The 12,238-nt window shown below is 36.7% G+C and overlaps 2 protein-coding genes across 4 annotated transcripts in view; both read left to right on the top strand.

Moving 5' to 3' along the window:
- Positions 1–12,238, top strand: part of LOC115456418 — a 344,631-nt gene that overhangs the window by 19,466 nt on the left and 312,927 nt on the right. The window lies entirely within an intron of this gene.
- LOC119189876 lies at positions 2,238–9,311 on the top strand (the record flags this gene model as incomplete). Of its 2 annotated transcripts, XM_037440588.1 has the most annotated exon segments (6): positions 2,238–2,412; positions 4,175–4,201; positions 5,042–5,173; positions 6,322–6,441; positions 6,948–7,003; positions 8,462–9,311. In XM_037440588.1, coding segments are annotated over 6 exon segments (1,159 nt in total), but the record flags the coding sequence as incomplete, so codon positions are not given.

Raw genomic sequence — 12,238 nt, forward strand, 5'->3', positions numbered from 1 at the left:
TTAGAACGTATAATTTAAAATTTCATATCCGACATAACCTCAAGGAATATGATTTTGATGCATAGCTGTAGCAGGACCAACTTCACCCACGTTAGTGTTACTCGGCGTCTTGCCGTTAATATCGCCCACCTGTTTTGAGATTGAGATCATTTTGTATATAGAAAACTTATACTTATACTGCTAGTTATTTGTTCCTTATTTTTATGTTATTTATGGAAAACACCTTTTAAAATTAGATTTACTTAAAAGCATCCATAATAAAGGTCTCGGAAAACCTGAACAATCAATATCCATTGTAGGTACGCGTACACTTAACCAAAATCGTCCGTGTTTTTAAATAAAGGTTTAATAAAACTTATGAATCCCTCCTAGCCGAATTTCGGTCACGGCGGCCAATTTCAACGGAGATGAGCCAGGTAAGCAGAGAATATTATAGTGCACAAGTGTCTGCGCAATAAACAGTTGCGCTCTCTATTCCTTCATTCAAAGTCCCGTGCTAGGGCAATCTGACATGACCGGAAAGGGATCAGGCGCTGGACCAATGGCTTTACGTTCTTTCCGAAGCATGAGGGTACTACACCACTAACTTCCTGACTCTGAGCTGCGATTGACTCATTTTTTAGATAGAAAAACCCATAAATATTTTAACCCGACCCGGGATTCAAACCTAGGATTTCAGCGCGATGGTCATACTCGTACCGCGTATGCATTACAACTACGCCACCAAGGCAGTCAAATAAAACTTATATAAATCCACGATGTAACTAACTAGGCTTCCAAAACAGACAATACACTTTCACGCAGCCTGAGGTCTATTAATTAGCGTGTTCGCAATGTTGCTTATTGCAATTATTTTTAAGAAACTGTACGTCTGAACTGCCAGCCGGTTTCCGGCATGAACACACAAGGCTCGTGTAAATACGATAACGAAATACACTGTTCGGTTCACTGAAAATTGCCATTAGTGCAATTAACAGTATCTGGTAGTTTAGTAGCAGCGTAGCTCGATTCGTGAGATTCTAAATACGATTATCAGGACGAGCAGCCTAAATCGGTGAAAATTTTCATAAATACATCTGAGATACCCGATATTCAAATTTACGTCTGATATGGCGATAGAGTCGCTCTATCACACCATGAGACGGGACATAAATGGACTGAAAAGTAGCTAATTGCGACTCTGTCTCTCCTTTGAGAATGAAGTGTATAATGAGCTTGTATATAATCATGTGTTGTTCTAATAGGTAGTCATAATGGACATTTATTTGTGAGCAACTTGACTGGACTGGCTCAACCAGAGTCGTTCGTATAGATGACTAAAATATTTCACATAAAACCAACGTAAGGTGACAACATACCGTTGTATTCTGTTAATGAATGAACTATATGATGAAATAATAAATGAAATCACGATCTCCGTGCTAATGCCCTATTCATAGATGGTTCTTTTGGAATTTTGATTATGTATGAGCAGTGAAGATTACTTCACGCCGGTGATATTTTGCTCGTGGAACGATCTATACTAAAAACAAGATTATTTAGAAATCACCGAGAAATGTTCTTCATAAATTTATAAGCATAGATTCCTTGAGAATGTTCTTGAGTTAATTTATATCACTTTAATTAAGATCAAGTGTCTATCTCGTTTCGATTCATCTAATCTAAGGTGTCTAAGGTTAACAAGTGCACAGTATTAAGTAGAGCAAAACATTGTATCTGTGCTATCAGTTTACTTCATAAGACTCATTCGAGAATCACTTTTTAACTCCATTTCATTTTAACATTGAATCAACGTTTATATATAGAAACATAGTTTTAGAAGGGGCCCAGCAGGTTAGAATATCCATTTTGGCCTATAGATCCAATCATGTTTAAATCATATTAGGAAGACGTACACATAATATTAACCAACATTAAATCCGCACCCAAGATTTCCCAGATTAGAAACAATATTATGTTACCATTAGAAAGTGAAAGACACGCGCAGATCAAAATTAAAGTTTTATAAATTCTTTTATTTAGTTATAAGCGTAACCACAACTCTCCACTATTTAATAATACCACAAAAATCAAACGCCCATGATTAGACCTAATTTTATAGTATTTTTTTCTAAAATAAGAATAATAAATTGAATTTTCTCCCTAAATTGGGATGCTTGACAATAATATAATTATTATGATTTTATACATACTGATTATATTTTATACATTCTAAATGTGTATGTTAATGTCTCCAGGGCCAGCCTGCCGGTGCGTACAGCTCGGCTGCTGCAGCGCTCGCGCACGCAGACGCCTTCAGATGGCGGCGTCAGCGACGGCACCGCGTCGCCAGCGCCCGCGCCCGCCTCGCTCTTGCAGGATGTGGTTGACATCAAGACACTGCTGCTGCAGCTCAAGCGGGTCTTACAGGAGGTTTGTTTGCATTCCACCACATAATCTAGCCACTTCAGGCTTCTCGAGACATTTTTCCGAAGTAATTTTATTTGCAATTAAAATTGAATTATTCAATTTAAATGATTGCGCTTACTCGTCACATTACAGTCAAAAGTAATCTTAAAGATAAAATGAGAGCAAAAAGTTGCACAGGACCAAAGTTTGGTTATTAAACAATTTCTAAATGGCAAGAATAATACAAGTATTTTGCTATGAGAAAGATTTACCACATGGTACAACGTTAGTTGATATAAATACTTCGTATATTTTAATTACAATAACAAATATTATATTACCTTTATTGTTATGCCATATCATTTATAGCGTGGTGTATTAAAACACGCAATTTCTAATTATTTACCTAACTGATGATGTCAGTGGAAATCTATATGTGTGGGTATAAAGACTAAATGAATTCAACAAAAGTGGAATTGTGAAATAACATATATGAATATTATGTAATTTCTAAGAACAGTTGAATGAAACGTTTTGCTCGGTATATTTCCTTGCTATTACGGTTACATGATATATCCACTGATCAAATAGAAAAGTTCATATCAATATTAAACATTAGGTATTCAATATCATGGCATGATTTGCTTTTTTTTTTGATGTTTTGTAAATATGTTACTCATTTGCATAGTTCCGCATTATTAGGTCTTAGTTGCTGTGCATAACGAATAGGCATGCATTAGATATTTATTTGTATGTGTAATGAGTAGAAACGAATGATACTTAATTACTAATTAGGCGTAATATTTTGAATTACGATTTATTAATTAGTAGAACATCAATTAGATATGTTACTTCTAAATTACTATTTATTAAAAATGATTGCACTTTCGGTAGATACCTATATGTACTTAGTAGGTATTTTATGATTTAAAACATTATTGGAGTTGTTTCTAGACTCCTTTTTTCTCTCTATTGTGTTTTGTCTCGTTGGCATTGTCCTAATAAATATTCTCACACTAAAGATACTAAGTACAGTTACAAACTGCTTCTGTATGGAAAATGATTGTCAACGGAAACCCGTTATAATAGATTTCTAGTGTTACTGTTCTGACACAGAAACATTAAGATTTATGATCTATGTGCTAAACGCTAGTTAATATTCACCTTCAATTCTTATTTACCTTCAATTTCAGTTTTAGTATATTAAACGTAGTCACCAAGATTTAGCTTAAGATCATTCTTTAAGTATTTATAGCTTTACCCTTTTTCCGTTTTGTTTTGCCTAGTTTTTACGTTAGTGTTATGTTAACATAGTAACATTTAGAGTAAGACCAGGCCCGTAAACAGATTCATTAGACATTGCAATTTTTATTTTCCAATTATCACTAAAGATTTTGCTTTATTTCTATAATTAATTATACCGGATAATTGACATCCCAGCTGCCGCGTTACGCCAACTTAAAAACGTAAAAAGAATAACTTAGAAAAAATATCTTGAAACTATTCCAATATGCACACCAATGCCAAAGCTCTGGAAACTGACTCCGGCGTAAACTGCTCATGAGAATAAGTAATCATCTTGAAATATCTTGAAACCATTCCAATATGCACACCAATGTCAAAGCTCTGGATACACACTCCGGCGTAAACACTTATGATTATGGAGTAATGTCGATTGTGTTTTGTCTGTCGACGGGCCCGCGTCTCGCGTTGCTTGTACCAAGCACGTCGTTGTGTTGTTGTAACATTGTTTATTTGGTTGCATCGCGTTGTTTGCCGCACGCAGCCAGGGGAGGAGCATCATTCGATGAGTGTAAGTAACGCCTACGCAGTATTGTAACTCGCACAACGCTAACTATCTTCAGTAAGTCTATTCTAACCCACGATGTTTATCTATAATATTACTAATAATGCTTTTACAGGTTTATTGTTGGTAACTTTCTGTTTGACGCTTACTGCCAATATTTACACAAACGCTTATTAATATTCGAGTTTGTAGTTTTATGTCTTAAGAATGTGCATTACGCTTTAAATATTATAAATGATTGCTTTAAATGTTGTGTGTGAAATCTGTTATTACTGTCCACATACAAATGTATTTCTAAGCTTCTTTAGAATAAGGCTTATTACATTAAACGACTAGATGTAATATTTATTTATAAATATAAAGCCAATACGCTAATGTGTGTTAAAGAGATTATGTATTTATGCTTGGGGAATTTAGTGGTCGGTACTACGTCCAGAAGAGGCACAAAATTATTACGCCTGTTCGCTAACACTACATACTTATTCGGGATATTGTAATGGATATTGGGATAACCGCTTTGCTTAGTGAAATTATCATTCTAAGGCCCTAATAAATCAAGCAATACTAGCCATTTGCGCCTATCGATTTTATGGCCTTAAAAAAATGTTGAAGACAATAAAAGCTGTAGCAAAGGGCTCTTTGTGCCGTCAAAACCGAGGCAAATTTACAAAACTTACTGCATAATCGATAGCTTCTCCTTAATAGTAAAGATATCAAATAAATATCGAATATCTAGAATCCATTGCGTACAGGTATTAAAATTTGCCTTGGTTGAGACTCGGCTTAATTCTGTTGATGTAACAGACTCAGTAGCGGCTTTGTTCGAAGTTGTGTTGCGTGTTGCAGAGCGAAACTCTCGACCCGTTGCTGGCGGCGTGCGCGGAGAGTCCCGCGCGCGGCAACGGGCGCCGCCCCCCCGCCTCGCCGCTGCACCCCGACACCTGTGCGGAAATGCGACGGCAGATACTCTACCTGCAGGTAATACAGGAGCTTACTACCACCTACTTATCACCTTAATATTAAGTCGTATAGCCATTAGCCCCTAAAAACCTAGGACATGTTGGAAAACAGATAACGACTACCAAACACAAGGTATTAAAAGCTGCCATATTGGCCCAGGTAAGTGTATCGCGTTCGGTCTTCAGCATGTGTATATCCGGTTCAAACAGACCGACACAATTGTGTCGACAGCGACTCAATAGTCGACATCTTACCATCAGATACAGCAAATCCTAAGACACAACAGTAAATTACATTAGATTGTCACTTAAAACCTAAGTCATTGTTTATTACATAACGGCAATTTTTCACTATTCTCCCTAAAACTGAGAAATTGGCTATTTTCTTTCCATAAGGTCGGGAAAGTATAGGGTACTTAATTTTCATTTAGGATAGTAGTTTTGATCTAGGAATTAACATAAATAGTCTATTTAAAACAGTTTATCCTCCTAAGTTATTGTGACAATTTAATTAGCAAAGAGTTTAGATTAGCACAATCAACAACAAGGAAAATAACAATATTTATCTACCTACTCTTATTTATATAAATGAGATCATAGTATTCTATGGCTTATGTTCTGTGGTATTACGATTGAACGTGGCAGCGGATCTCTTATTCCGATTTAATAGATTTACTATCATTTCCTAGTAACGTAACATAAGTAACTTAATTGCTTTTTTCTGCTGACTGGCCTTAATCGTTTGGATGTGTATTAACGTCATTTCATGTGAATACGATGGCACCATACAATATCACCTCAGCAATTATTGAATATGATATGTAACTTTCATTTAACTTCTTTTACTGTAATACTCGTTGGTGACAAACCCTCAAATCTCATTTATCATTCCCACTCACGTGAACATCATAACCATAACATAATAGTTTTATTCAATAGAGGATTTAGGATCCCGGGTTGAACAGTGATACTTTTTTTTGCTTAGTATCAGCCTGGAGTGCCTGGGGTCTGAAATTTATGCCCGATATATATAGCCAGCGGTAGGCACTCCTCCGGGGATAAAAGGCCTGATGGTGTGTATTTGTGTGTGGGGGCTTTAGTATAGTTCTAAATTAACGTGTGAACATTGTGGCCTGCATAATTCAAATATTATTAATTCACTTACAGAGTCAGCTAGAGGAGCGGGACCGATTGGTGCGCGTATTGCAGCAACAGATGCTGCGCATGGCTGAGAGCCACGAGCCGCGCACCGACGACACCTGCAACGTCGCCACGCAGACCGACCGGGTAATACACACCACCTATAGGCATCTCATCTACCCTTTTCTTTTAAAAATTCAAAGACGAAAAAATGGACTAATTATTTAAACATCGTTTAATAACTGAGGGATATACGAAGTTAGTTAAGAAGCTCGCCTTATGGTGAGGGCATTAATACTGTTTTATAAGTCTTGTGTCATAATTTATGAAACTGGCAAAATCTGGGTTTCATTATAAAAACATGTGGGTTGAAAAGAATCCGAATTAGCAAATAAGGTCTGATCTATAGGCCAGAAGATCTATGACATTTTTTAAAACGATTTTTAATTGCTGCTCTCTTATATAATTACAGTTGAAATTTAACAAAGAAAACATTAACCACGAAGTCTTACTTGCATTTTTTTTATTAGCTATTATTGATGATTCTAGTGTATACAAGGAAATAAAACTGTATTTCTTAGTAATTGTAATGTGGATTTTCTCAACACGATAAGTTACGTGGGTGTGTAATGTCAATTTGCGTTATGTTCCAGTTGCGGCCGCCGATGAGCACAGCACTAACGAGTTCTGATAATTCCGGATTAGTGAGGTAATCAAGTCCCGTGTAATTACAACACTTACCTTCTCCATTGTGATGTTATACAACTTCCACAATCACTGTAGCTTCTCCGTATCTCCCATTATTTATGTATTTATTTTATGTATCAATGATTTTATTTATTGTTTTAGGTTTATCTACGCTTCGTTAAAATCCATTTTGCGATCACTACATTCAACCATATCAGTCTTGATCATAACGCCCATATTTCCATCACACTATCTAACGAATTGCACTGAACGATGTTCCACAGTCATACAAAACACAATAACCAGAAGTAAATCCATCACATCAGATCTAAACGCGTCGAAATGGATCGTCGTGTTCCGGGAATACATGAATAAAAAAATGACATTCTCGCCCACGTCGATGTGCCGCATCACACTCACACTATCTCCTTACTTTACTGGCATATTCTTATGATCCATTATATTTCATGTGTAAATATGTGTTTAGTACTAGCGCCCCGATACCAGCTCATTCATTGTGACCTTCCGAATTTTCATTTTGTTTTTAATTTCCTCACATGCTGCTTTATGTTCCGATCGGATATTGATCGAAATGTTGAAAACTTTATGGATTTGGCACGCGGCAGTTTCCACTTGGGTGGAGCGAGAGTTCGTCCGTCGGATCAGGTAGCGTGGCTCGACTGCTTGCTCGCTGTTTGCCTCTTGTGTTCCGTTAATGTGTTGTGTTTGCTGCATCTGTTGTACCAGACGGCTGCTGACGGCGTCCTTGTGAACTCCGACAGAGACGTCGACGAGCTCTGTTACACTAAGTTCAAATGACTCGTCTCTTGGAATGGCATTTATCATGGCCGCCATGATGAACCGTCCCATAGTGATAGCGTTATATCAGAACGTGCCTAAATTTTAATTCGAGAACGCTTTATAATGGTGATATATAAGTATTTATCATTGGTGCTAGTACAAATGCCTAAGGCATGTTAGCATGACTTTAACTAAGTACTGATAGTACTGGATTTGGCATAAAACAATTGGCTTGAAGAGTTTTATTGTGTTTGAATTTAGGTTGTGTGATAAATGATTACGACTGACGTTTCGATTAAATTGTAACTCAATACTACCTATATCACTGAACTGATGTTTTATCTTTATACTTTGATTATGAAACTTGTCTCTGTGTTACACGCTGCCTCTTCAGAACTTAAAGGTGAGGTTTGCCCAACATTTTAGCAGTATTTAAAAGTCTGAATCTATTATCAAGTCATTTGGAACACTATGTGTAACAACAAATACGTTTTGTGGGAAAATAACAAATCACCTAATGAGTGATTTTAGATTTATATATTGCCCTACAGTACAGCATTATATTCTTTTTGATCAAAACTCTTGCAAAGGCAGCAGGGCATACTATATTCTTTATTTTAAATGATAATTTTTAAATTATGAGAATGTATTAATTTTAATAGTATTCAATCTTCTACAGTTGGAATGAACAAGCTAGCGCGAGGAAGCTGCCGTCTTATAGTGAAGCACAAAAGACTAAAAGACCTGTTACCAACGGGACTGTTAATAAATGTCAGTGCGGTGCGAGAAAAGTGAACGGACTCGCCAACGGAGACGAGAACGGACAAACAGACAAACGGACGGACGCCGTGCATCTCAAGACTAACAGCCGCGTCGGTTCCAAATACTTGCAAGCGTTAGCTAACAATGCAGAGACTAGGCGATACGTCAAGCGGGACTCGTCTGTCGGCGAGAAAACGGAACGGAAACCCTTGATCTACTCCAGCAGGTCGAGGTCGATAGAGAACTTTCAGCACCAATACACAGAGCCGAGGATCACCAGGAACATAGTGATAGAGGAGACGCCTCTGATAAAACATCACACGTCGTACGGAGACCTATATAACGGCAGGATCAGCAGCAAGGAGAGCGTCAACGGGAACAGACACAGTCCGAGCCTCAACGGGCAGTCTACGGACACTGACTACAGCTCGGACGGAGGGTACAAATCACTTCCCTCCTCCATAAACTGCAACACAGTATCGCCCAAAAAGGTGAGCGGCATACCTCGAAGGTCGATCGAACAGAAATTCCTCTCCACTAAACAGGTCAAAGCGAGTGCTATCTGAACGTTTCCGTAAATTGTTAGCCAGATATGTGATAAGTTCGCGCCGATCTCATGATATCAAAGAAAACGATGTATTCGCATGAATACGAGCGCATCATATATGAGAGCTTCCCGTGTCGTTTGGACGGGTGTGTACTGTGGCTGTCGCGTGTCGTGCCATCGGCGGTCGTGCGTGTGTCCGCGCGAGTGACTCCGGAGCAAAGCTTGTTCGCATTTATATTATTTCCACTCATCGTGAGGCTAATGAATTAATTAAGCTATGTTTAGTTGATCGATGCCAAATTGTAATCGACGTAAACGTTCAATCTGATGTCCTCTACACGACTACTGTTACTTGACGTGAAATGTGACAAGTGTTTCGTTTCGTAATACATTTGCTTCGTGCATTTTTTTTACATTGTATCAAAGCGATATTTGACAACCTGTTACATTATACATGTATGAAACAGGACAGGGCCCTTATTCTCTATCCCGCACGTTATTTTGACAGTGCGTAACAAGCACGTAACACAACGCGTCATGTTTAGGACTATAGAAATTTGACTTACAGAATACCATTCCACGCACATTTCTCGGAGATAACATGACACGGCCGCGTTACGCGTTTACACTATCATACAGAATAAGGGCCCAGGATATAATTTAGTAGATTTAATTTACAAATTTATACAGGCGATAAAAGTTATCTTAGATTTTCTATGGTAGACAAACTGATAGATGAAGCTATAATTTGTGATAAAAGTGGCTGTAAGAACTTGTATTTACGGGGCGGATCTTAGAGATACCAATGTAAAATCTGACCTCAGCTATCACCTATATTCAAAATAACTTTGGCTTGCGCTGTAGTATATTCTCTTTAATCAGTTAGTGTTAAGTTTTAATTGCGTGTCTCGAAGTCGGCCCCGGTGTCTGTGTATCTTCCTTACTGTTATATAATCAATGAAAATACGACATAATATATCAAGTTAACTTGTCCAAATATTTTGTGATTGTTTATTTGCTACGTATCGTTATTTAGACAGAAGTAGGTATCATATAGGTACAAATATCATTCGCTTGTAAGGCATTTTAAACGTATCCCAATGTCATTTTGAAGCATTTGTCGAATCGATGTTAATGTAATTTAATGATAAATCGATTTTAGTGAAATATGAATACTCTACAAAGCCTAACGTATAAGCATCCTATATTGATACCTAGATCAATTTAATATTGTATGTAAAGACGTTATTAAAACTATTATTATGTACTTATGGCTACTTATGTCTTATTGTTGTATTGCGCTGTCCTATGTTAGTTGTGTAAGTAAAGCCCACTAGCTTTAGTAAAATTATATTTCATTTAAAAAATTCAAGTTATTTCAATAAATGATTTTAATTTTGAGTTGCCTCTGTTATTTTATTTTGTCAAACAAATCAAGATATGTCAATTATGATTCTGACTTGAACTAATTCACAATCATGTTTCGATAAAAACCTGTAAAAAAACATAATGGTCCAAGGTAGCGTGGTGTTATTAAAAACAACAACAAAACAATAACAGTAACTAAACATACTTAATTTACAAATTCAGTTAAATCCGTAATTAGTATAAAATACTACAAAGAGAGTTTATGGACTCTTTGAAAACCTGACTTCATTTGAACCATACTCCAATTGAATTTAAATTTTATTTTCTTACACTACATAGGCTTAAGTGTTTTGTAGAAAATGGCACTTCATAGAAAATAAAACAAAAGAATATTATTGTCATTGTATTGGATAGTACCTGCAGACCCCGAAACCTTTATGAATAAAAAAAGCAAGAAAAAAACAAAAGCATGTAGGTAAAACTATTCAAGTCGAAAGAATAAGAAGGGATTAAATTAATAGGAATAAGGATGATTATTGAGTAAGTGTGAGTCTGTTTATATTTTATGTTGATAATGTCTTGTAGGTACCCTAACTGACTCTTGATGGTTATTACGAGCAAAGGCCCAGCACCAATAACGAGAAATCATGGGCTCATTATCTGATTTATAGGCAGAGATGTATAAGGGTGTTTATACATCTCTGCCTCAACTATATCATCATAGTATCGTTTATTGCACAAAACAAGAGCAAAACATGTAAATCAAGTCTGTTCTTTATAAAAACATGTGCCACACGATGAAATTTTTAGGTATGCCGCAGTAAATTATAGTACCACGGGTCTAGCACATAAACACGTCAATTACATTGCATCTTACGTAACTAGCTACTTTTAAATCCAAATATAAAGTCGGTAAATGTAAAATATTATGTCTATAATCGGAATTATTATATTGCCCTTTAAGAAAATAAAAGACGCTTTATCTCTATCACCATTGGGGCTGAGGGGAATGGTTATGTTGGTTTCACTGGTCTTACAGCGCGTATGGGACGGCATGGCACCGGGATATCTTGTTGCAATAATTATACTGCTATTATGAATGTAGGTATACCTTACAATTTGTAACACAACTTGTTGATTTGAACATTTTCGATAATACTCCGAAAGCCCGAGGCCGCACTAGTTGGCGAAATATGGTAGAGGCTTTCAGCATTGGGCAGACGAAGGCTGAAGAGAAGAAGAGAATATACTTGCAATATGCTCGGTACTTCGTACGAATAAAATGATTCATTTTAATAAGCTAGTATGATAGAAAATAGAAGTTACGGGAGTATTTAAACTGGTAAAACTTGGCCGGAACAAGGCTATGGATAACTTGTAAACTACTACGACTCTATGTTATAAAATCAGGATTTTTCGAATATTAACATGAGACGTGAATATCTATTGACATTAATCACGCGCAACCGTAACAATAATATTAATTTCTACTACGTGTCTAGTTTTATTTTCATAACTACTTAATGGTAATACTACATAATTATATGGTAAAAAAAAGAGCTCCAAAATTAATTTAAAATAAAGCAATCAGTCATAAACTATTCGATAGTGCAACACCTGCGTTGCTAAAAATCAGGTATCTACGTAAACGTATTGGGAAACATCCCGCCTTGTAATCACATGATAACGGTACATTGTTGTTAGTGTTTCTCCTGAACCTTGGACGATTTTCGATAAGGGCGGGAATCGCGGTCGCAGCGGCGGCACCAGCACCACACA

The sequence above is a fragment of the Manduca sexta genome, chromosome 20, assembly GCF_014839805.1.
Source record: "Manduca sexta isolate Smith_Timp_Sample1 chromosome 20, JHU_Msex_v1.0, whole genome shotgun sequence".
In the NCBI taxonomy this organism is placed as follows: Eukaryota; Metazoa; Arthropoda; class Insecta; order Lepidoptera; family Sphingidae; genus Manduca; species Manduca sexta.